The sequence below is a fragment of the Dermochelys coriacea genome, chromosome 10 (assembly GCF_009764565.3).
Source record: "Dermochelys coriacea isolate rDerCor1 chromosome 10, rDerCor1.pri.v4, whole genome shotgun sequence".
NCBI lineage: Eukaryota > Metazoa > Chordata > Testudines > Dermochelyidae > Dermochelys > Dermochelys coriacea.
The window spans coordinates 34,905,950-34,931,777 of NC_050077.1; the positions used below are offsets into that span (position 1 = coordinate 34,905,950).

At 48.2% G+C, this 25,828-nt stretch overlaps 1 protein-coding gene across 4 annotated transcripts in view; it reads right to left on the bottom strand.

Annotated features, from left to right (window-relative positions):
- Window positions 1-1,746: 1,746 nt before the first annotated feature.
- Window positions 1,747-25,828, bottom strand: part of ANKS3 (ankyrin repeat and sterile alpha motif domain containing 3) — a 28,657-nt gene continuing 4,575 nt past the window's right edge. For 3 of the 4 annotated variants that reach the window (XM_038420339.2, XM_038420340.2, XM_038420343.2), the window contains 13 exons: window positions 24,344-24,425; window positions 22,790-22,925; window positions 22,297-22,458; window positions 20,884-21,009; window positions 20,103-20,218; window positions 17,603-17,779; window positions 11,720-11,844; window positions 11,156-11,297; window positions 10,419-10,591; window positions 6,592-6,704; window positions 5,583-5,666; window positions 4,837-4,931; window positions 1,747-4,634 (listed from right to left, as the gene is read on the bottom strand). In XM_038420339.2, the coding sequence (XP_038276267.1) occupies window positions 4,849-4,931; window positions 5,583-5,666; window positions 6,592-6,704; window positions 10,419-10,591; window positions 11,156-11,297; window positions 11,720-11,844; window positions 17,603-17,779; window positions 20,103-20,218; window positions 20,884-21,009; window positions 22,297-22,458; window positions 22,790-22,925; window positions 24,344-24,425 (1,519 nt within the window). In that variant the 3' untranslated portion in view covers window positions 1,747-4,634; window positions 4,837-4,848. The remainder of the gene's footprint in view (window positions 4,635-4,836; window positions 4,932-5,582; window positions 5,667-6,591; window positions 6,705-10,418; window positions 10,592-11,155; window positions 11,298-11,719; window positions 11,845-17,602; window positions 17,780-20,102; window positions 20,219-20,883; window positions 21,010-22,296; window positions 22,459-22,789; window positions 22,926-24,343; window positions 24,426-25,828) is intronic. The other variant, XM_043493523.1, reaches the window with a different exon arrangement.

Sequence of the window (25,828 nt, forward strand, 5' to 3'; positions counted from 1 at the left end):
AGACTAAGTTTAAGCCACTTTAAAAAACAGACACAATGATTTAAGCCAACTCTCCCTGGCATTGCCTCTGCACAGATGGGCTATAGGTTGGAGCGAGTGATTTGTGAAAGCCGCTACAGTCTGACAGGGGATTTGGACCACTCCGAGATGAGAATCAGGCCCTGGGTCACTAGCTAGGCTCATGGCCTAAATTCCAGCCTGCAATCAATATTGCAGCCAAGCCCATGCAGCCGTAAACCATTCTAACCCCTTTGTAATGCACTTTGCCATATGCTCAGCTCTCCTCCCACAGCTGGGGCTGTTGAAGCTTATTCAGTGGAAGTGGCCAAAGACACAAACAGACTAAGGGGAATGGCCAAGTGATCAGGTTGAGAGGGGGAGGTAGCACAATTTAGCCCAGAAGCTCCCTTGTTGGGTCAGCCCATCTCACAGCCCAGCACGCCACATGCTGCTGTCAAATCTGCTGCAGAGCCAGCCTAGAGCTAGAATGCAGCATGTCAGGAAGTGCCAAAGATGTGCCCCTTGAAAATGCGTGTATATAGGAAGAATCGCAAAGGTTTGCTATTTCTATTTGATTCCAAGTGACAGACAATAAGATCAGTGTTTGCAGTGATGCTGTAGCTGTGTTGCCCCAAGATAGCAGAGACACAAGGTGGGTAAGGAAGAGCTCTGCGTGGCTTGAAAGTTTGTTTCACCACCAGAAGCTGGTCCAGTAAAAGATATTACTTCCCCCACCTTGTCTCTCTAAGATTATTGCACAGTTCAGCCTCTTATAAAACACAGCTCCATGCCCCTGTTTGGCTGCTCCATAGAGGCCCCTACAACCAGTGCAGAGGTTGAGTACTGGCTGCTGGGCCACAGATCAAGCTGAGTGATTGGCATTTTGTTTAACAAATCACAATGAAAAATCCCATTCTTTGCAAAACAGTAAGAGCTAGTGGGCAGCTGGGGACACATGTACTGCCTCCTGCACAGCCTCTTCTCACCCCGAATGCTGCTGAAGACACCTGAAAAAGAGCTTATCTACAGAGGGTTGCTGACTAGCCTAACGATAGCAGAATTACTTCACTATAGTTAAGTCAGTCAATATCCCCATGTAGCCAAACCTTAAGACCTGACCCTGAAACCACTCTCCAATGGAGAGGTCTGGTGAAGCCAATAGGCTATTTACATGTGTACAGAGCATTCCCATATGAAAGTAGGTAAAGGACCAGGTTTATGGGGGAAGGGGGTCTGGGTGCAATGACTAATGTTTAGAAAGCCCCCATAGTCTTTCCATTCTATGCTGCTCTGTGTAGAATGTGGCTGAACACAGTGATGCCTAAGGGGCCATGGCAGCCAAGTGCAGGGCAGAGCAGCCCTGAGGTAGCTCTCACTTATTCTGAGGGCCATGCAGGTTCCTGATCAGCCTGGCTTAGGGGAGGTTCAACTGGTGGCCTAAAAGTTACTTTTTTACCCCCACCCCATTCCTAGATGCAAGCTGAGCGTGAGCAGAAGAAAATCACACCCCCTGTGTGAGCATTTCCCACCACCTCTTCCTTCCCACCACATTTCCACCTCTCTCCAGCAATTCCCTTCCCTGTGCAGGTGATGGAGATACTGCTCCAGCACGGGAGTTAGGTGCACTAGAGGGACAATCGCAATGCACTAAACCCTCCCCCACAGCAGAGGGAGCCCTGCTCACACCTGGCTCTAGCCCACTGCTCAACATGCAACTGGCAACCCGACCAAACTAGTGCAGACAGATCCAATCACTGATTTATTCCCCAAACACAGTGCACATTAATTTTGGTCTCACGTGTAAGAGAAAAAACAGAAGTATAAAGTCGCACAACCGAGCATGCTGCTGTGGCAAACTCATCCCCCTCCTCGCTGCTCTGAGAAATGAACCAGGAACATTTGGAGACACCAAAGCAGAGTGAATTCAGTGCTTAACTGGCACAGAGATTAACTCTCATTTGCAAGGCCCAGTCTCTTTGGCATTGGGCAGCAGAGTAGAGAGGAGATCCTGGCTCTGAGGATGGAGTCACAGCAGATATTGCACTTTGGGGTTTGTGGTCAAGACCTAAAAATAAAATACAGCTTTTTCCCCTTTACCAGCAAAGAGAAAGGTAGTTTCCCCAGCTCATCATAGACCCATCACAGGGGCACGGTCTTTGTCCAGGGGGCTGCAAGAACTAAGGCTGCCCCGCATCACTACACAGCATTAAAAATCATGTCACTTGGACAGTGCGCCCTGAGCCACGTGAACACTACCTGTGAGAGCTCCCAGGGGCAGCAGCAGCATCAGGTCAGAGCAGCCAGGGGCCAAGACATCTCCATGAGCTGGAGCAGTGTATGTGAGGGGCCAATGCATGCTGCAGTCTGCCTCTTGCAGCAGCCCCTGCTCCCGGAGCTCTCATTTCCAGCTCCCGGGGGCTAGAGCAGGAACACAGGCTGAAGACTATTTCCACATACAGACAATGGCATCAAAAGCACCTGGCAGTTAAGAGGGAGGCCTGCAGCATTTAAGGTTGCGGGGGGCGGGGGGTGTGTGTATGTGGGGGGGGTGTCTTTTACTCAGCTCCCTGGAGAGCCCCATTCACTATCTCATTCTTGTGCTGTCAACCCACAGCACCTCCCCCGCCTGCCTGGGGAAAGGCCTCTGCAGCTTCCCCTTGTGCCCCACACCCATCCCAGCTACCCTGCAAGAGCCCCTGGCCCTAGTGTCCAAGAGTCCAACCCCCACGCCCAGCATTCTCATGCCGTGGGGACAAAGCTGGGGCTAAGGACTGCATGGAAACATTTTTGAACCGTATGGGTTCTTTGAGGGAAGGAAGGAGATGAAGCTTCAGTCCACTAAACGAAGGGAAGAATAGCCCAGCAGGGGACCTCCTGTGGGCCCAGCAGGAGGAGATGGCAGAGGAGATCGGAGAAGCACAAGGAGAATGGAACGCCTAGCACCTGGCTGCCCGTGGCCCAGAGGAGAGCAGGACTCAGCTACCGGGCAGCATGCTTGGCCTCTCAGGCCCACAGATGCCACGAGGAAGGATGCCTCTCACACCCCTCAAGAAACGGAAGCCAGGGTTTCCAAAGATGCCCAGCCTGAGCCACCTTTTGGGCCGAGCTTTCTTCCGAGCCTTCCCATGCAGCAGCTTCAAAGACCCATCCAATGGAGAAAACAGGAGGCCCCTCCTGCTCTCCCAGAGTGCAGGGAGAAGAGGGCAACCCTGCCCGCTGCCTTGGGGACAAGCAGCCTCCACGAAGTGGAGGCAGGAGTCAAGAAACACAAGGCAGGAAGCCCATTCATGGCGGCAGAGGCGCCAAGCAGAGGGACCTACTGGGCCCAAGCTGAAGTCTGAAGGAGAGAGGCTTGGACACAAGAACAGGAGCCAGGGGCTGAGGGTGGGGAGCCAGCTAACGGGTTCCCAGGGGAGAGGATGCCCCATGGAACAGGCTCCTGGTGTGAGACACCTGCCTAAGGTCTCCTGCGACTGCCTTCAGACAGGGGCAGACGTGAGGGGAGGGATGTGGTGCCCATGGTCAGGTGTTACCCTGGGGGTGGGTTTTATAGCACCAATCACAGGGCCAAGCCCCGCATGCAGCACAGAGCACATAGCTCACACACAAGTGGTTGGGGATGGTATAAACTCACATCAGGCAAGAGATGCACATGCCCTCCTCTCACATGGCTCCTGGATCCCTCATTTTAAGGGGCCAGTGCTGCACCAGCAGAAGTTGCTGCCTGTGGTAGAAGCTTCTGGGAGCATGCTGACTTGGTAGGAGCAAGGCCTTTGAAATGTGCTACCCTGGGGGGTTAATGTGGGCATTTCGTGGACTGGGGGAAGGATCTAGGGCCAGCTGCCAAGTCAGCTCTGACGGGGGTCTGCACCCATAATCAAACAGAGGGACCTGCCGGGTACGGCAGGACACTCAAGTGATCCCATACCACTTGGAGGCAGGAGCTAACCGCTGAACCGCTGCAGGCTGCCAGGAGTAGGAGCTCCCCACAGGATAGAGTTGCACAGCAGGTTATGTTCAAGCTCTCAGATCCTACAAGGGCTGCAGCTTGGGGCTGTTTGATCGTGTCTCAAAGGGGAGGCCCAGCACGCTGAACTGCAGGAGACCCCCTCCAACTCTCCCATTTCCAAATCACAGGATCTCACCCCACCAACCGCCACTGTGCTGGCCTTTGCTCTGCGTCACACACGTTTGCTGGGTCAGCCCACGGGCAGAGACCAAACTGAGGGAACGAGTTACGAGGGGTTGCGGTGGGAAGGGGCATAAGGGAATCTGGCTGCCACAGACAAGGGCTGGTTCTGTAAAAATATCAGGCAGCCTTAAGCAAAACTGAGGCAGAGTCTCCATGGGCAGCGAGAGGCCAATTAGCCCCGATGCTTCAGCTCTTAACACTCTAACCCTTGGGCAGGGAAAGCAAACCATTGTAACAGGAACCCAGAGATCAGCCCGGCCAAGGCCGCCTGCCCACTTGACTCCTCTTTCTCTGCCGTCCCAAGCTGGCTGACCCCCTTCTCCAGACGCCCGCCTGCCTCCTCCACACTCTCAGCAGAGGAGCCCTGTTGGCGGACCAGCCTTGCGCTCGTTCTCCTAGGCACTCAGCTTCCGGGTGGAACCGTCACCCGACGTCAGAACTCCTGCAAGGGAGAAGGAGCCACTCAGAGTCCAAGAGCCCCCACTGCTCACTGGAAAATTAACCCTTTGCTGGAGGCAGCAAGAACGTCGCTGTAAACAGCGGCTTGCTGTAGTTCCCATCAGCATAGCTACAGTGCCTCTAGCCAGCCCCTGCTTTAATGGGCATTGACATGGGTCAGTATTTCCCAGCCCCACTCCACTCACCATCCTGCTCCATTAGGGCTCTGGCCAGCTCTGCTTGCCTCGCTCCGAGGCCTGTAGCCGTGCGAGGTTCTCAGTCACAGAATGCAGGGCATTCCCTAAGGGCATAAGCAAAACCTATTAGCCATGAGCCCAGGGCACCACAAGACAAGGGGCAGGGGAAAGGATCAGCCAGTAGGGTCACTGCATTCCAGTCTCTCTCCCCCCCACCATCCTATGAACCACTGCTTTGCTTGCTTCCTGTCACTGGGTCTAACTTCCACTAGTTAGGAGAATGGGGCATGGATGCTGGAGGCACACAAAGGCAGCTCCATGGGCCACAGAGCTGGAGCAAGGCCAGTGCAAGAGGCCAGCATATCTCAGCATGGGCAGGTTAGCAGGGGATGGAGTACGGAGAGAAGAGGGGCTCCACAGGCTCTGCTCCAACCAGTTTCCTATTGCAGCACAGAGGAAGGCTACTCCTGTCCTTCATTCTAACTATGAAGGAGCCACCTTGAGGTGCACAGGAGGGAGTATTTGTGCCACAAAGCAGCTGGAGAAAGTAATTACTCCTGCTGCCTACAGGTGTCAGCGTGGCTCACTAGTACAGCTGGGCCAGATGGCCGTGGGTTCAAGCCCCCACACAAGGATCCAGGGCTGATCTGGCACTAGTGGGAGAGCCATAGTAAGACAGTGTCCTTGGGTTTATTTCAGAGGGACTTGGGGGGGCCACAGCACTAGGATTATCCCCAAGACCCTCTCCACTGTACCCATATCTCCCACATGCTCCTCCAGGAAAGCTGACAGCTCAGGCAGGCTCAGGGACTTCAAGGAAACTGACCCTCCTTCTAGACCTGGGGAATTAAAAGCAGAGAGATTCTCATCAACCATTGCAGCTTCTCCGTGGCAGGAGCAGAGAAGCGAGGGCTTGGGGCTCACAGCCTTCATGCCCACAGCAGCTAGAATTAGTTGGTTTTGATTTACTGAGATCTTGAATCAAATGAGTTACTACAATGCAAATGTGTGACAAGCAGCAAGTTCCCTCTGTCTGCTAATTCTGCCAAAGAGGGATTTGTGCTTGCACGGCACAGTTGGCTGTTTATAAAGCCACCTGGCTTAATGTTTGTGACCTCATCACCCTAGAGATGCTCAATAGGTCAAATACGAGGAGAATCTCAAGGAAATGGAGCTAGACTTGCTAGATGGTAATTACCATGATTTTCTGTTTTGAAGAGAAGAAATGAAGATGCAACTTCCCCTGCTCTCCAGGGTGGTTCATAAACAGCTGTCTGTGGAGCAGTCGGATCAGTAGCGAATTGCCTGTGAGACATGTTCAGACAGGCCAACTGGTCTGCACAGGTGGATGTTTTCCCAAGTATTCCCTCCCAAACCTAGTTCTTGTCAATCGTGACATCTGCAAGGTCCCCAGCAGCTCCTACTTGTCCAGGGGTAAAAATCTTCAAAAGCACCTAAGGGAGTTAGGAACTTAAATTCCACTTTCAAAGGTACTGAGGAGCCCAAGTCAATTGGATTAGATGCTTTTGAAAATTTTACTCTAAATCTATCTCATTAATGACAGAGTTTTTAAAGGATCTGTTCAGTAGCTCAGCCATTTCAGACGCCTCATTAGTTTCACCTTCTTCATCTATTAAAAAGCATCTGCTTTCTCTGGTGCCTCGCATATCCCTTTGGCTGCATTCATTCAGTCTGACTGTTTGCTGCCTTATCTTTTCCCTGCAGCCTGGACCATTCATAGTCACAGCAGCACCTGGCTCTTACCTTCTCCCTCAGGCCATCTGCCCTTACCAGCTCCCAGCCGTGCCTTGGTCTCCACCATCCTGTCAGCCAGGCGCCCTTGCTTCAACCGGGAACATAGCTCTGCCTGACAGGCTCTGCCAAATGAGACCAAACCCCCATTAGTGAGGCACGTGCGCTTCTGGGAAATCACCTGCCAGTGCCCTCCTGTGTCCTGAAACACCTGCCTGGGCAGCCAAGGGATCACATGCTTCTTGGGGGGCGAGCAGCTCACTGGATTATAAACTGCCTTTCCCAGTCATAGGCAGATGTGCCTGAGACAAGAGCCCAGTGTGCCTTCCACAGGAATCCCTGCCCCTGTGCCCAGAACAGCTGCAGGGGTCAGTGAAAAAGGAGGAGGCAGGGATAGGTCCAGGCCTGGGTTTCACACAAATGCCCCTCAGTCTGGATTTGGTCCACATGACATCCAAGCCTGGTTCACACCCAAAGTTACACACTTGTAATTTAAAAATGCAAGCTAAACCAATGCACTTCAAGGTTTAAACGGAAGCAAGAGGGTCCACACACAAAGCTGCACCAGTTTAACATCACACCTTTAGTTAAGCCAGTGCAGCTTCAGTGTACAGACAAGTCCAGACTCTGTGCACAACCTCAGCTTTCATTTAAAAAGAGAATTTAAGTTTCTTGCCTTGAGATTGTGAAGGAAACCTTCCACACGTGAACTGCTGCTTTCCTGAGTCTGCAGTCAGCTTCTGTGCGACTCAAACTTCCTCTCCCACAACAGAACTTGGTCCAATAAGAGATATGACCTCCCCGACCTTGTTTCTCTAATATCTTGAGACCAACATGGCTACAACTACATTGCAGACAACAAAGTCCCTAATAAGTTAGCAATAACTAAACTTTGAGTCACCATAGGCCAGATTTTACTCTGGATCTCCGGGCAAGCCTGCCATTGCCACCAACACCAATTCTGCTGTGGATGGAGGGTCACACACAGTCTTAACATTATATTCTGACCCATATGTCACAACAAAAAGTGCAATTGGATCCCTTCACCAAATTAGTTTGGCATTCCTCCTCTAGGCAGACAACAGCTCCATGTCCATTAATGGGACAAATCCCAGATCCCTCCACCCATCTTCAAAGGAGCAGAGCCAGAACAGCAATGGGGCAGCATGCAAACAGCTGAAGCATGTCACACATACACATGGTTTTAAGGTGTCACTAGGACTCCTCGTTGTTTTTGCTGATACAGACTAACACGGCTACCACTCTGAAACATGGTTTTAATAAAAGAGACATGGACTGTCAGGGCAAATATAGTCCCAAACACAGGCTATCAGAGCCACAAGTCTACAAAACCTTAGGCCAGTGAACTGTCTCTGGGACAGCAACACACACATTTGTAGGAAGATTGAGCAGAATGGGCAGCATTGTGGGAGCATGTGAGAATCAGGAGTGAAGTTCACCAGATACCGATTTGTTTACAGAGGTGAAATCGACTAGTCCTTTTTCACTGTCCACCCTAAATGGAAAGTGTAAAATAAAATGGCACGGGGAGCAGAATTCTCCCCATATTAATAACCTAACCTGTTATTCAGTAATAGATAACCCCACGTGTTTAAAATGATTTTCAAGTTGACAATGTCCTTTTTAATCCATAAAAATAGTGCCTGCTTTAAGAAAGGGCTGATTTCTCAGCCAGTAAGTGGTATACAAGGACTTTAGAAAATGATTTACTGTTACAGGTAAAAGTGAAATAGCCATTTAATAGGTAAACCCTCTGTGATGTTGCACTCCATGTGTTTTATGGAAATATGCTAATGAGCATGAATATAATGTAACTGGAATATGCTTTGTGCAAAAGGTCTCTTGTAAGGTATCATTACAAAGTTTATCATCTAGTGAGCGTGTTCATCCTATTTGTATGAATGTATCATTCTTGTACCTAAAGCTAGAGATATGAAGCATTACTCTAAAGTCCTACTGTAATTATGGAAAATGTGGGCCATTAATGGTGGCTTGGAATCTTGATGGCTCCCATTAACCAGGAAAATTGGTTGTAAATGGCTCTGTTTATTTGTACGCCTTCCTGTGTTGTTTAAGTCAGGCCAGGAAGAATGGAGGCTTGGTCTCACAGAACATGTGATAATGTCACCGGGTACTGGAATCCATCTTAAACCTTGTGCTTTTCCATTTAAAAGGAGGGGTGGGGACCCAGAGACAAAAGATTCCCACCTTGTGCCTAAGCTATGAAAGGGGATGGAACAGGACAAAGGGGGCTGCAGTCATGAGAAATCTCCTAGTTACCACCCGAGGTGGAACTAACCAGAACTACACCAGGGGAAAGGATTGGGCCCAGACTAAGAAGGAGCCTAGTCTGTGAAAGAAGCTTATTGGAACATCTCTGAGGGTGAGATTTACCTTTATTCAGTTTCTTAATATATTAGGCTTAGACATGCGTGTTTTGTTTTATTTTACTTGTTAACTTACTTTGTTCTGTCTGTTATTACTTGGAACCACTTAAATCCTACTTTTTAAACTTAATCTGGGTTTGTTAATAAAGAAAAGTGATTTTATTAAGTGATTAATACCTGGGGGAGCAAACAGCTGTGCAAATCTCTCTATCAGTGTTATAGAGGGCAGACAGTTCATGAGTTTACTCTGTATAAGCTTTATACAGAGTAAAATGGATTTATTTGGGGTTTGGACCCCATTGGGAACCCATCACACCCTCCACCATGTTCGTTGGGCAATACATGCTGCTCTGGCACGTGTGGATGGTCCTCTGCTATGATCACTGCCTTTGCACTGCTGAGCTCTGGTGGCACGTGCCACACACATGCACGCGCGCACACACCTTATTTACTGTATGTGCTACATACATGCGAGTTCTGTGGCCAACTGCTAGAGAAGTCACTGAACTCCAGCCGCCGCATGCAGGGGTAACACAAGTGATGGCTGGGAACACTATGCTGTTATCGCAAACCAGCCTCCTTTCTCATTTTTCCAGGTGGGCCCCTTCTGGGACTCCCTCTCTTCACTATGTCCTCAAAGGCCTACAGCAGGGATTCTCTCTCCTCTGGCTATGAGGGGCTGGACACAGGTCCCTTGCGAACTCAGTGATGCTGCATCTCTTCTCTCGAGGGGCCAAGAACGTTGCTTCCACCCCTGGAGTGAAGGACAGAGACTTTCTGGTTTCAATCTATTGACCAACAAAGCAGGACTGATGAGCTGAAAGTATCATCTTAACCCCCAGAGCAGAAACACCACTGAACATGGGATTTTTATGGCATACAGGATATTTTCAGAAGAACAGAAAAAACAGAGTTGCCCTGCTGGCTAGAGTATCTAGGACTGTTCAACACAGAGTGAAGTGTAAACCTCTCCCATCCTGATGCATCTCACTGGGCAATGCTTATGATTTAGAGGCTGTGAATTTCATCCTGACGGCAGCTGGTCATCAGTGTGAGGCCTGAGTGTCCTTGCAGTGGAGAAGCACTACAGGTTTTAGTGGTAGGAGGGCTCATGGTCTCTCTTCCCAACTCTGCCACTGACTCCCTAAGTAACCATAGGCAAGTCACTTAGCACCTGGTTCCCACTGGGGTTGAACATTCTGAACTCTAGCTCTGGAAAGCCAGGCCCCAACCTACTGTGCTTCAGGAAGGGGCTTCAGTATCTGCTTATCTTGTTGGAATGTCCTCATTTGAGGGAGGATTAGAATGGGGTTCAGATGCTGTGGTGTGACTATGTGTGGGCAGCTTACTAGAAGGGCACTGCCTGCATTCACGGCAGACAGTGGACACGCTGGGATGGCCCCATTGCTCCAGGTGAAACGAAGAACTTACTTCATTTGCTCTAGCAGGACCCCAGCGTCCCTGGTGATGGCCTGGGCTTCCCGCAGCTGGATCTGGACATCATTCCAAGCCACATCCCGCTCCATCAAGCAGCTCTCGACCACCGCCCGCAGCTCCTGCTCCTGGGACACCTGGCCCTTTATCACTTCCATTTCCTCACACCTCTACAGTGGGGGAGAGCGAGAGAGGAGGGACTGAAAGGGGGAGTGCTGCACGCCGCAATCTCAGACACTTTACTGCTCACAAGACATCCCTAGAACTTCCTGTTATAATGATCTGGGCAGTTGCAGAGGGCTTTGTATGTACCCACCGAACCCATCCGAGGCCCAGATGCAAGTGGGAAGGAAGCTAGGTAAGGTTCCCACACAGGGTCAGCTCTGATCTCAGGGATTCCCCTTATTTCCATGCATGGGGGTGGGTTTGCCAAGCTGGCAAATTTCTGCATGAATTTCCCCATTTCAGTATGAGCAGATCCTAACCAGGACGGCAGATATCACTAGTCCAGCATGCTGGCCAGCTGGGTTTGAACTAAAGATATAGAAGCCTCATCAGCATTGAGAGAGCGAGGGTTAGAGGGTGGCAGAACCTGCAACATGGGGTTACTGAGCTTACCCTACCCCTTTGCATCCCTTCCAAATTACCTCAGCTCCCTCCCTTATGAGCCTTACCCCACCCCCCCCAGAGGTGCCATAGTAAATATGCGATTGGGTTAGAGCCAGGCTCCTTACCTTGTGCAGCTGAATGGCCATCTCCTGCATTTCCGCCTCCAGCCGATCTGCATAGGCCAGCTCTAGGGCATCGCTGGGAGGCCTGGCATTGCTGTGCCATCGAGCAATGGCAGAGGTCATCTTCCGCTTAGGCCCGAACAGACTGGTGATACAACAGCAAGCAGTTAGCAGCAAAACTACACCAGGACCTTGCTTCAGAGACTCCTGCCCCTTCTTCCACTGAGGCCCATGAAAACCCCAGGCACGAGCAGGAAGGATAGTTAGGGACAGCAGAAAACCACGATCTATCTCCTCTAACTCTCTGCTAACAGCTGCAGGAGAGTTGGAGGCAGGGACTGAGTTGGGGGCGGGGGAAGAGCGGTGCACGGCTGGAAGACCAGCACTTGCTGTAAACCAGGATTAAGGCACATTGAGAGATCTGTGATGGATCCCCAGGCTGGAGGGCAAGACTAAAGGTAGTGGCAGAATCGTGCAAACCCAGAGCAGGGGCTGGAAGAGAGGACTGAACTCTCCCGATCCCTTCATATGCCCCAGCGACAAAGGGGCTACACTGCAGAGACTCACGTGATGCCTATTTCCTTGAGATCACTCTCTGTGAGGGTCAGGAAGATCCGGAGGTCGATGTCCTGCTCCTCAAACACCTGGAGGTACTTCAAACACCCGATCTGCTCCAGGAATGTTGCCAGGTCCTGCGGCCCATCCAAAGCAAAGATGTTTGTACCCACATGAGGAACTGGACCCTCCTGTCTCCTTGAATGAAAGGCTAACAACTACTTTGGAGCTATTCTAACTTTCTTTGCACTGTTCACTCTCAAAAGCCACATGCTGTAAAGGGGCCTGGCTTGTAGTAGCCAGACACTGTAAAGCTCTTCCTTCAGATTCCCTGCACTACACTGGGCTGAGGAGAGGATTGCCCAAACCATCCCTAAAAGCAGGTTTCATAGGACAGAACTGTGTCAGGGATGAAGACTATTTGCCAGGTGAAAGTGTAACTGTTGTAGCCTTATCTGAATATTTAGTAAGAGCGCCTTTGGCTAAAATCCACCTTAAATGGAAAGGATTTGATGGTACCATGATTATGGGAGCGAAGAATACAATTCCCTCAGACCTTTTAATAGGGAATGATTTTAAAACATTGTGCAGTCATGTTAATATCATGAAACTGTCTATTAGGGGCAATGATTTGCCTATGGAGGGTTTCTCCAAATGTTTGTCTGAGGAAGATAGCGGTTTCTCTGTACAGAAAAGCAGGTTATATGTGAATGAAGTTTCTGAATGTCTGTCTAATATCTTGGAAGTAAATCTGGAATTAGATAAAGCATAGAGAGAACTCGATCAGGAAAATGTTTCTTAGAGCAGATTAAAATTGATGGTCAGGCTGAAGCCCTAATTGAGTAAGAAGGGGGTACATTCTTGGTGAGTGAAGTTTTTAAAAGCGAGCCTAGACAAGGTAATAGTAATTTGCTTAAAGTAGCTCAGTATGAGCCACTGTCTGTAAAAAGCAGAAGTTTGTCTGTTGGGAGCGGAATCTTTCCTGTTAAGGAAGCTGTCCCACTCTTCAAGCAATTGTCCATTAACAGCCAGGTTTGCTGGGACAAAGGAAAAAATGTCTCCAATTGTTTGTCTGTTTTGAGCAATGGCAGCATGCCTGCTAAGAAACAGTGTGTATCTAGCTCTTCTCTGTCTGTAAAGCAGACAGAAGAAGCCCAGGATGGTTGAAAATATATCAGTCATCTCAGAGCCGATTCTGGATTTAACTGAAGCCCAGGATGGAAATGTTCCTAAGCTTGTGTCTGTTAGGGATAATGACATTGTAACCAGGTTGCATCCAATTAAATGTAATAAATGAATCCCAGGGACCAGGCGATTTTCATGCTTCTATTTTGCCTGTTGCTAGTGTGTTGCTGGGTAAAGATAAGACAACCTTGTCGAATCAGGTTGATATCATAGCCAGGACACAAGGAAAGCATAAACATGATTTGACTATGTTACCCACTGACAGTGTGGAAACTTGTAACAAGGAGGAAATGATTCCTAATCTTGTGCCTATTGTCAGCCAGGAGAGCTGCAAAGGGAATGCTTCTAACCTTTTAATCATGGAGTCTACCAGCTTGCCTGAAAGCGGGTTGTGTAATAATCCTTCTGATTGACCAGAGGTGATTCTGGATGCAACAAACTCAGAAGGAGTTTGGTGATTTGTCTGTTGTGCCAAAGTCTGATTTGGACATAAATAAAGCTCAGAAAGAATCTGCTGCAGTTTATAATATTGCAGGAGGGAAGGAATTTATTAGTGATGTCTTTAAAGTCTATAAAAAGTCAATAGCTGTGCCTAGTGGGGTGAAAAGAAATTACTTCCATGGACTCTTAATGGGCCATTGTTGGTAGTAAAGAGTTTGTCTTCTGAGAAAAGTATGTTAGTGGCTAATGGTTGAAGTCTTTCAAGTAAAAATGAATCCACTAAATTTGCTTTAGAAAATTGTGGGTAGCTTTGAGAAGATTTCTGATGGTATAAAAATTGTTAGGGAGTTTGAACAGCCCTACAAGCTTGACAAGCTTGTTGTGGAGACAATGTTGTTGGGACAGGAATGTCTCCATGGTTATTCTTTGAGTAAACAGTCTGCATCTCTGGTTCAGAGGGAAAACTGGATAGCTGAATCTGCAGAGCAGGAGAACAGTTGATCTCACGAGAATATAGGGGATGGCAGGTAAACTCGTCTCTAGATATTTTGGATAAGTCTTGTAGTCTTTTATTGGACTTGACATCTGCTTCCACGTGGAAGCAGAGGTTGGTAATGGAAGGACAAAAGAACCTTGAGTCGAACAGGCTTGTGAAAAATTGATGGTATCTCTAAGACAGAGTCCAGCCTTGGAATTGGTAAAGGTTAAGAATCTGAAAACTGGTAAACAGGCTAGTGTCTGTGTTAAAGTAAATTACCTGACTGATTGGAGGGGGGGGGGGGGGAGGGAAAGGAAAAAAAAAAAAAAAAAAAAAAACAAACAACCTTGCCTCACTCATCTGTAAGATATCAAAACCCCAAGGAAGTGGTTAAGCTAAAAGCCTATGTTAAGGAAAACACTAAGGTAAAGAAAAAACTAAAAAGACTCAAAAGGGATATTGAACAAGCTGACCTAAAGAATAATTTATCTAAACAAAAGGCTTGGAATGGCAAGGATAATTGTAAATGTATTTACTCTTGCCAATACCAAAAACTGTAAAAATGTACAATGTGCATGATCTTGAACATGTTACGAGTGGTCCATAATAGAAACCCTTATGATTATGCCTTTTGGTTCAAGAACACACTTTGTATTAAAAAGCCTAATAATGTTAAGGTTTCACAGCTAATGCCTCTACGCAATCCTAAAACTTTCCACAGCAAAAAGACCTTTACAAGCTTGAACTGCTGTGCACAAAGGGAAACTGAGGTACAACCTTCACAGCTTTCATGGCTGAATGCCAGAGTAAGTGCTCTCTGAAGAACATTAATGGCCATGTTAAGTCAACACATAGACCAAAGCCTGGAATCACTGAAGTGTTTCACAAAGTGTGGACTAAGTTTTTAACTTGGTCCAAAGCATGCATCAATAATTTGACCTTACAAAGAATTCAAGTAAACACCACTCATATCGATGTTGGAAGGTTCTTAAGGTGTATCCAGGAGCTCTAGTTTCTCCCTTCCACGCCAGTCTCACGTTGGGGGCGTGACACTTGACCAGAAAGCGCTAAGCATCTTGCAGGTTAAATGACTCAAATTCAACTCTTTAAAACATACAGGGAGATAACGTTTTGTATATATATATTTTATAGACAGAACTCAACAATGTAATCAAACAGTCCCTGTCTATACTGTATTCTGTTAATTCAGAGATCAAGAGAACATCTTAACATTTAAAATGAACTGTAAACCTAGGAGATCGCTGTATTCATCTCTTTTTGAAATGTATAGCAAATCATCTGCAAATGGTAGAAAAAATGGGCAATTGCCTTATGTTAAGCCGTATGAATCATTACCTGCGATGCTTAGGAAATGAGTGTCTATTGTTTGCCAAGGGACTCCGAGCTGTCACAAGAAGGCCTGAAACTGTATAAAAAATGGCTTGGATCCTGATCCTATCATCTCAGATCTGCTTGAGGCTTCATGCAAGGGAAGCCTAAGCCATAAGGACTGAGATCCCAGTGCTGACTGGACCACTCTGAATACAAACATTGGACTGTAACCTATGGACTATTTCTGAAAGAACTCTTTGCATCTGCAAAGCTCACCATCTCCACTATGAATCTGAATCTCAAGGTTGACTCATGTCTGTATGTATACTGATCTTTTAACCAATTCTCTCTTTTCTTTAATAAATTTTAGTTTAATTAGTAAGAATTGGTTGTAAGTGTGTATTTGGGAAAAGTCTGGAATATTCATTAACCTGGGAGGTAATGTGTCCAATCCTTTGGGATTGGTAGAACCTCTTTTATATGATTAATAAGATTTTCAGAATTCCTCATCATACCTGACTTGGGTGTCTAGGTGAAGGCCTGAAGCTGGGTTATTTTAAGGAAGCTGTGTTGTTGGCTTCTGGGCAACCAGTGAGGTAATAGAGATGCTGTTGTGTGCTGGTTTGGTAAATCTAAGTATTGGAATATCCACCAGCTTTGGGGATTGTCTGACCCATTCTTTGCAGTTCATCCTAATTGAGTGATCTCAGCTGGCTCCCCTGGGATTCCGGTCACAACGGCATAGTTGGCAGGATACACATTACCACAGGTTAACTGGGATTTTGGATAAGAACCACACACTTGTCAAAAATTAATTTTTATATTGGAGAGTTTAAGGGTTAAAAATCAGTTACAATTAGTGAGCCAGGATCATATGAAGAGCTTGACAGAAAAACCCTTGAAGAATTGTGCTTACAGAGGGGGTTGTCTTTTAAAGAAAAAGGCCCCAGAGTAAGAACTGAAAAAAATCTGTTAATGGCCAGTGAAAGGGAAGCAGACTCAGTGAAAATGCTTGCAGTGAGAAACCAGCAGCAACTAGAACATGAACAAAAGTGGATAGATCTTCGATTGCAGGAGAAGCAAAAGATAGCCGATATGGAAAAAGAAGCCCATTTAAGGCTTATGGAATGGCTGGCTGCTGAGGAGAAGGCTCACCAGATGCAAGAGGAATCTGCCAGACTTCAGCTCCAAGTCTTGAAACAGCAGAAAAAGATGCCACAGCCTGGAGATCCATCTCCTCATGACAACAAAAACTGGGAAAGGATTTGTCCCATTTACAAAGAGACTGAGGACATGAGGAATTTCTATCTACCTTTGAGCGTCTCTGTGAAATTCACCATATCCCAGAGGTACATCGTATGCCTGACCTGCTAACCAGATTGACTGGGAAAGCCAGGGAGCTGTTCAATGAAATAGGTATGAATGAAGCTTTGAATTATGTAAAATATAAAAAGATATTGTGTTAATAATAAAAAGAAAAGGAGTACTTGTGGCATCTTAGAGACTAAAATTTATCTGAGCATAAGCTTTCGTGAGCTACAGCTCATTTCATCGGATGCATTCGATGCATCCGATGAAGTGAGCTGTAGCTCACAAAAGCTTATGCTCAAATATATGTTAGTCTCTAAGATGCCACAAGTACTCCTTTTCTTTTTGCGAATACAGACTAACACGGCCGCTATTCTGAAACCTGTGTTAATGACTTATACCATAAATACCCCTGGTTGAATCTTAGGGGCGGGGGGGGGGGCGCTGCCAGGGGGAGCCTGCAGCATCAGCAGCCGGAAGGAGCCCCGGGGGGGCCAGCAGCTGCTCTGGCTGCCCTCGGGACTGCTTCTCAAGAGATCCCCAGGGCAGTCGCATTGGCTGCTGCTTGGGTGGTCCCCAGGGCCAGCCGCCAGGGACTTCCAGAGCTGCAGCTGGTGCGGTTGCCCCCGGGGCTGAGGCTGCTCCAGCAGCGGCTGGTGCAACTGGCTGCAGGGCCACTCAAGCGAATGGCTGCAGAACCGCTCTAGCAGTGGCTAGTATGGCTGTCCCCAGGGCCAGCTGCTTGTGTGGCCTCGGGGTCAGCCACACTGGCCACTGCAGAAGTCACGGAGGTCACACCGGCTCTGATAATTACACCAGGCTGGGAGGGCAGTTTAAGGAGCCAAGGTTAGAAGCACTGGGGTGCAGGGATCAGGAATGCTCCATCAGAGCAATAGTGATGCTCAAACAGGAGTTTCACTGCAAAAGCAGCCTCTCCATTTAAAGAGTATTAGAATGAGCTGCAGAGGTTCAGCATCAAAGTCCATTCGGGGTGGGTGAGGCAGCATTGCTTCCTTATCTGAGAAAGCCAAATGACCATGCTGGAGTCCTGGGGCAGTGTTCTCTTTGAGGGCTCTCCAATAGCTTTGTACTGACAAATGTTCTCACCCTATCACAGAGGTGAGTTTTCTGTTCTCCTTAGCAGCTCTTACCTGAGGTCCTGTGTAGGTGGTGGCTTCTGGGTTAGGGAGTGTACAGTGCTGACTAGACACCCCAGCTTTGTCCGGGCTCTGAGACCATTGGCTGTCACTGTTGCTGTACCGGGTCTTGATCTTCACATAGCTTTTAGCCTGTTTCCGACTAGAGAGCTTTTTCGCATGGTCAGAGTCCTGGAGAGACAGAAGGGGCCTGTTTAATGGCACAGGGTCAACTTGCTGAGTCACCAGAATCACTACAGGAAACTGCATGGGTGTGGAACATGGGGAAGCTCTCAGCTACTTCAGTCCCAGGCTCAGAGTCTGAGCAAGCTCATTGTAGGGCCTGGGGTGGGAACCGAACACTCTGTCTTAGCCACATTCCCCAACAGGAGACGGTTTCCAAAATGGAGCAGAGGCCCAGAAGTGTGGATGGTAAAGACTAAGCAATCGCTCATTAAAGAAAAACTTCCAGGGTGAAGTCCTGAGCACATAGCAACTTGCAGGGACTCTAGTCTCAAGGAGACAAGCGAAGGAGAGGATTCCCCAATCCATCACGCCGAGGGTTTTAGGTAGGATGGAACTGTGTCAGGCAGGATTAAAATCTTTATCTGGACTGTAAGCTCCTTGGGGCAGAGCCTGTCTTTGTTCTGTGTTCGTACAGCACCTAGCACCATGGGGGTCCAGGGTCATAAGCAGGCTCCTAGGTGCTACCATCACACAAACAGTAATAAAACCTGCACTAATAATTACACTGAGCTGGGAGGAAAGTTTAAGGAGGCAAGGTTAGAAGCACTGGAGTCTGGAGCCAACAGGAATGTTCCATTAGAGCAACAGCGATGCACGAGCAGGAGTTTCACTGTAAAAGCAGCCTCTCCATTTTAAGAGTATTAGAACGAGCTGCAGAGGTTAGGCATCAAAGCCCACTAGGGGGAAATGGGGGGGGGTGGAGGGAGGGGGCAGCATTGCTTCCTTATCTGAGAAAGCCAAATGACCAGACTGGAGTCTGGGGCAGTGTTCTCTTTGATGGATCTCCAGAATGCTGTACTACGATAGAGAGGCCTTGCTTTCGAGCTAAACCTTGGAGTGCCAGCACCACAAAGCAGCCATCATGTGTTGCATTCTTTCAAGCCCAGAGAAACATTGAGCCCTCTGACTAGCAGAAGGATGCGGTGCGGTTATTCCTGTGAGCAGCAGCTCAGGGAACCAGGGAGCCCTCCTAGTGCCCAACAATGTCATAACCATCCAGCACACCTACACCAAACCCAGAACCTGGTCTAAGAATGCAAGTGGTTACTCAAACCACTGAGTAACTTACATAGATTCCACGTCCAGACTTCCTCCCCATACTCCAACCTGTAGAAGCCAGGACCACCTTAGAAGCACTGGTGCCATTCTACTTCCACAAATCCGAGTGACCTGATCCAGTCATCTGGCCAAATTCCTTCAACAGTTATCAAATGCTAGGGTATGGGAGACTTCCCTTCTAGATTGTGGGTTAGTGGCAGAGCAAGGGCTCAGGGATTGGGAAAAGAATGGACTTTAAAAACATGGTGAACATTAGTGCTCACCAGGGAAGGGCACAGACAGACATCACCAGCTAGAGCCCAGCAGAGTGCAGGGAAGGGAGTCTGCTTCAGAAAACAAGCCAGCCCGCTGGCACCTGTCAGGATGCTGTCACATCACAAAGTGGCTATTTATACTGCCCTGGGGCTAAATGATCATGGAAAGCGTTTATTTCAGGACAAGAATTTACTGTTTATATTCACTGCCCTGCTGTTTGTAAGAGGCTCCAAGAAAGCTCCTGAATCAAACGGTCAGATGGTCTGAGCCTTCTCTGGTGGGGAGGGCAGTGAATGCCTGGGACAAGGGAAAGTGCTGCGATTAGAGAGTTACTGATCTACCCATTGGGAAACCACTCTGCAGGAAGGGTGCTCAGATACTCGGATCAATGTCAAATGAGACAACTTTCCAGATTACTGTACCCCTTTCAGGAGTCTGATTTGTCTTGTGTACCCTCAAGTTTCACCTCACTTAAAAAGTACTTGCTTACAAAATCAGATAAAAATACACAACTGTCACAGCACACTATTACCGAAAAAAGTCTTACTTTTTCATTTTTACCATATAACTATAAAATACATTATACTTATATTTCAGTGTACAGTATATAGACCAATATAAATAAGTCATTGTCTGTATGGAATTTTAGTTTGTACTGATTTTGCTAGTGCTTTTTAAGTAGCCTGTTGTAAAACTAGGCAAATATCTAGATGAGTTGATGTACCCCCTGGAAGATCTCTCCGTACCCTGGGGTAAACCTACCTCTGGTTGACAGCCACTGCCTTAACACATTCAAACAGAGTTTACAGCTTTTGTTCTACCCTGGAGGTTCTCCCCTCCTGTCCTTGGATCCTACAGTCTCACAGCAGATGTAAAGTCATGGCAAGTGGCTGGCGTATTTGTGAGTTCCTGTATTCCACCAACAGCAGTGACCAAGAAGAGACAAAAGCCCCACCTCATTGCTCTCCAAGGAGCCCTCACTGCTGACCCCCAGGGCTCTGGGCAGACACTCGCTGCTGCTACTGCTGCTCCTAATGGTGTCCAAGTTGTTGGTGAAGAAAGCGTTCTCTTCTGAAGGGGAGCAGAAAGGAAAACAATGAGTTCCTGCTTCCTCTCCTTGATCATCTCACCTCACAGAGACATCCAGCCCCAGTCTGTGTGCAGCAGCTGCTCAGATTAGGAGGTTACTCTGAGGAGTGAGTGGAGAGTATCATGTCTGGAATGGGGGCACCCGTCCTTCCCCATACCACTGCCAGTGGGTGTAAAGTAGTTTCAGTGCAATAGATTGAAGGACAGATTTATAGCCATTTAGTATCACTGACTGCAGTAATGGATAACAGATGCATGTTTTAGGGCATGGGGTTACCTTACCAGCTAAGTCTGTGTTCTTGTCCCTAAGCACCCAGGAGAGGTCTCCCAATGCTCATGACATAAGGCCAGTGCAGATGGACAGCACTCATTTTCTTTCTACCCCTCTCTCCTCCTTCCATCACAGCACTTCACTCTCCTCTGGGATGGCAGGACAGAATCTATGCCACTCCAACAAAAGATGCCTGTGCACTGATGGGTTGCCCCCTTTTTTGCTTGAATCTCGGGCAAATCTAGGATGCCTTCCTAAAAGTCTTCAGACCTAACGAGTGGGGAGATGAGAAAGGAAACGTGCAAGCTCTGAGGCAGTTCTCAACCCCAGGTCACTCTCACTGGAAGCTAGACACTCCTCTGAGACCATGCCCTACCCCTGCTGCTGCTACTTTCCACATCTTGCTCGTTGATTGGAGAGGTGACATCCCGGAACCGGAGATCCTCCCCTTCAAAGCTGCCATCATCACTGAACGTAACGTAGCCCTGCGGAGGGACCTGCTCTGTGTGCAAAGAGATGAGAATGCAAGTTACCAGACAGGCTGCAGCATGGAGAGCAGCAGCTGCCAGCAAGTGTCCAGGGATCTGAAGACAATCAGGGGAAGAAATCACATTTTAAAATAACCAGCTTCCATTCCCCTTTGAATGACTAACAAAATTACCAGGAACGTGGAAGCCTAATAGCTCTCTTCGTATACAAGATCAGTGCTGATCACTGACCATGCTTTAGCCAGAGGCCTGTATCTAAGAGCATTGCACATAACCAGCCTTGCAGCAGATGCACCTCCGGCTTATTGAGCTTGGAGTATTTCCTCCCTTCCCCAAGTATCTGGGTCAGCACACGGCCAGCACCCAGTGAAGTTCTGCAGCTGGTGATTTGAGCATTTTAATACAGTCACCTCCCAGTAGTAGCATCAGGCTACACCAAAGCATGTTTCCTCACTAGCCCAAACAACATTAAAATAAGGTCAGTTCAAGCCCAAGGAAATCTGAGGGTTGGTATTTTTTCTTCAATACAAATCAATATTCTTGGCCATCCAAGATAGCCAGGTAGCTAATACATTTGTTAGTCTCTAAGGTGCCACAAGTACTCCTTTTCTTTTTGCGAATACAGACTAACATGGCTGCTACTCTGAAACCTATCAGGTAGCTGGCTAGAATCACTGATCATCACCACTTTGCGCCATGCATCTAACAAAGGGCAAAGCTCATGCCCACCCTATATTTAGGTGGGCCCATCACCTTCATCAAGGAGTTAATGTTTAAACCAGGCTGATGTTTCTCTCTGCCAGTCACATGAGTGACCTCGCCAATTTCCACTGCAGCAGGAAGTGTTTCCAGTTCCTCAGGCAGATACAGCTCACCTGGCCCTGAAGCTGGGAGATTAGTTTAATCATTCCTACTGTTTGGCCTGTCTTGAATCCCCCTGACACTCCTGCTGGTTTGTGAAAGACTCAAGAGTCACAGAGCCAATCTTGGAAAGGGTAGAGGGAACAATCTCAAGAGCCAGAGAGCAAGCAGAGATTGAGATGATACTGAAGGACATTCTCAGCTAGTAAGTAAAAAGTTGTCCCCCCTCATCGATCAGCTGGGAGATGGTTTTTAGAGCTGGCTTTCAGCCCCTGTAATGACGGGTGTTTGCTCAGTGTTGGCAGTTGTAGGAGCCATGCAGGAAAGCCCAATCTAAAGGAGCAGGGAAGTGCTGGCGCTGCAGTAACAGCAAAGCAATACTGTGGCACCCCTGAGATCACAAAGGAGTCTCATGGTTAGATTCCCTGACCCACGCTTACCAGAGCGAGACTGCTTCTTTCCTGCAATTCCGACAGCTGTTATCTTAGCCAAAGCCTGGGGCCCCTCGTGGATACTGGGGCCCTTGGTCTTACGGACTGGTCTCTGTCTCTGGGGGGCGCAGCATGATTCATCCGAGGAGCTCAGATCTTCACAGTATTTTCCTGTGGTCCAAGCATAGACCGTTAGCAACACAGTATCTCCAGCTACTTACATCCTTGATTTGCTACTGGCCCTTTAAAAGCAGTGGAAAAAACAGGGAAACAAAGCAAAGGGTGAGCATGCAATGGTTGACTGGAGCAGAAGCTTATTGCAAGGCACCCCTTGCACCAACAAGGGCTACCATCCAGGATTCCACTGCTGTTTAAAGAAGAGGGATTTCCAGCAGATACCTGATGTATCACTCCCACTCAATCACTGCTCTATAAAACAGCAACAGCCTCTTCCCCAAACACCTTCCCTTAACGTGCACATATGAGGAGGTGTCTCAGTTACCTGGGCCCCTGCAGAAGACTTTGGGCACAGGGGCTGCATGTAGGTCCATCAGCCCCACGATTTTCGTGTGTCCATACTTCATGGCCAAAGTCCGTGCTGTGGCTCCCGTGTTCTCTCTCTCATCTACCTTCACGCCCTGTGGGAAGGCAATGAATACTTCTGGCATACGTGTTCTGAATGGACACCATACACACAATTCAAGGGAACCAAAGAATTTTCATATTCCATCAAGATCCTCTTCTTCTTGTCTGCCTTTTTAAACTATCAGGAAGCGCAAGTCTTCTTGAGATCCATGGATAAATTCCCTGAGTCTCTTCTCAATGTTCTGCACCCAATGATCTCTCTCTCTCACACACACACCACAATTGCCCAATATCTCACTTTTCTGCATCACCATCAGAATCTTGCGTGCTCTGCTGATGATTATTTCTTCATTGCTTCATCTTTCTGAACAAAGTCTCTATGCAAATTACATTTAAATTTTATAAAGGGGCTCACTGTGGTTAGAAGCCAAGAGGACTGAATATTCAGACATTAGCACGGAGGTGAAAGATGCCTGCTAGACACCTGCCTACAAGCACTCGATAGGATCTCCTAGGGGTGGATCAGATATTTAACTGACATCACACTTTGTCTGAGTCAAAAAGACTCAAAACAAGAGCTGTTTCAATAGCCTCCAGAGTCTGACTTTCCCAGAGTGTCTAGATCATTACAGGGACAAGTTTACACTACAGCGCTACATCAGCACAGCTGCGCCACTATAGCATGTCTGGTGAAGACGCGCTATGCTGACAGAAGAGCACAAGGTCAACAATCCAGCCTGGAGCATATGTAGCATAAGTCATCATGGCCCGGTCACAATCCCCTGGGCTGGGGCTCAAACTCCTAGACAATCTTAGGTAAAAAAGATGTTTTGCTAAAAGCTACAGCGAGCTAAAACTCCCGCAGCAGTGCGGCGTCCAGAAGGAACCAACAATGCTGACCACAGGATCCCTGGCTACATTTGTTGGATGTGTCCAATGCAACACCTATTGCAAGGAGAAAAAGCAACAGAGACCACCTCTAGAAAGCAGAGATGGAAATTTTGCCCTGGAAATGGGCTAGTGTTTTAATAGATTATACCACAAGGGAAAGGGTGAGGTACATAGTGAGTCAGAAATAGGCTGTGGGAATTTAGAAGTTATTTTTGGTTTCTTTAGCAACAAAATATGTATTAGAAAGGAGAAAAAAAAGGAGCCTTTCATCCCCTTTGGAAAAATCGAATTACACCCAAGGAAAGACCAGAGATTCTATGCTGTAAATATACAGGGGCTGTTAGGGGAGGTTAGTTTGGATTTTGGATCTCTCTGCTTTATTAAACAGGTGTATAGGCATTCAACCCCCCAAAACAACAAAATGAGGCTGTGACCTACCACCAGAGGGGATTTGTAATGGAGAACAGCAGCCTGGAAATATAACCTTTTGGAAGGCCTGATCTGTCACATTCTGTGTTCTCCTGACTAAGTCTGGACCCTAAAGATTCTAGGATTTATTTAGAATTGGGCAGACACTTACATGATTGAGAAGATACTGGACAATTATCTCATGTCCAGAAGCAGCTGCTTCCATCAGAGGTGTATATCCATACACAGGCTCCCTGGATGAGAGAGGAAAAAGCTCATGTAGGTTGGACTCAGGACAGGTGAAATTAAAGATATAATATGGTTTGCTGGTCACACACAGAAAAAGAACCAAAGAGAAAATTTCACCCGCTGAAGCAGAACCCACCCCCCCGCTTGCCAAGTCGTCACAAACGAATTCAGTTTTCAGGGCTTGTCAAACTTGCCCCTTTAACCAGCACAAAATTAAATTGAATTCACTACCCCCCACCCAAAAAAAAAAAAAAAAAAAAAGGGGGAGTACTTAGCTCATGAAGCCATGTATTACTCAAGAAGGCACATCCACTAAAATGTCATTTTAATCCCTCTATCCCAGGCAGGATGGGGCCAACATAATAGCATGTCCCACCAGGGCACCTCCAGCTGAAACCTGGTCAAGCCCCACCACTCTTTCACCAATGTAGTTAGCAGGAAAGGCAATTCCAGTATATGCGGGGTCAAATCCTGTCAGACACATCCCCGGTTCTATCTTGCACACCACATTCTCTGCTTTGGTTGTATTTAATATGCATTTTCTACATACATGAATTCTGAACTGCGTTTGTTTGCTTGGGATAAACTTCAAGCTACACTTAATCCTTGGTATGCAAAAGAAGTTGTTCAGAACTCTGAGGAAGATGAGCTGATGTTGAACTGAACACTAATGTCCTACCCTATAGGCCAGGGGTGGGCAAACTATGGCCCGGGGACCGGATTTGGTCCTCGGGGCTTTGGATCCGGCCCACAGGATTGCCACCCTGTGGCGCTGTGCCACTCCCAGAGGCGGCCGGCCCAACGTCCCTGCAGCCCCTGGCAGAGGGTGGCCAGAGGGTTCTGTGCACTGCTCTTGTCTGTGGGTACCTCCCCTGAAGCTCCCATTGGCCAGGAACGGGGAACCGCAGCCAATGGGAGCTTTGGGGGAGGTACCTACAGCAAGAACAGCACGCGGGCTCTCTGCTCCCCCACCTCCTCCAGGGGCCGCAGGGACGGCTGCTTCTGGGAGAGTCACAGGGCCAAGGCCAGGGCCGGCAGGCAGGCAGCCTGCCCTGACTCTGGCGCGTTCTGCTGCCACCCCGGAGCTGCTCCAGGTAAGCAGCGGCAGGTCAGAGCCTGAACCCCTCCTGTACCGTCTCTACCCTGAGTCCCCTGCACCCCTGCCCTGAGTCCCCTGCCACACCTCGCACCCCTCCTGCACCCCATCCCTGAACCCCTTCATACAGCCCCCACCACTCCTCTGCCCCAACTCCTTGCCCTGAGCTCCTTCCTGCACACCGCACCCCCTCCCACAATCCGCACTCCCTCCCGCACCCCAACCCCTTGCCCTGCTTGCAATTTCCCCACACACGTGGCTCTTGGGCCAAAAAGTTTGCCCACTGCCGCTATAGGCTGTCCAAAGCCAATA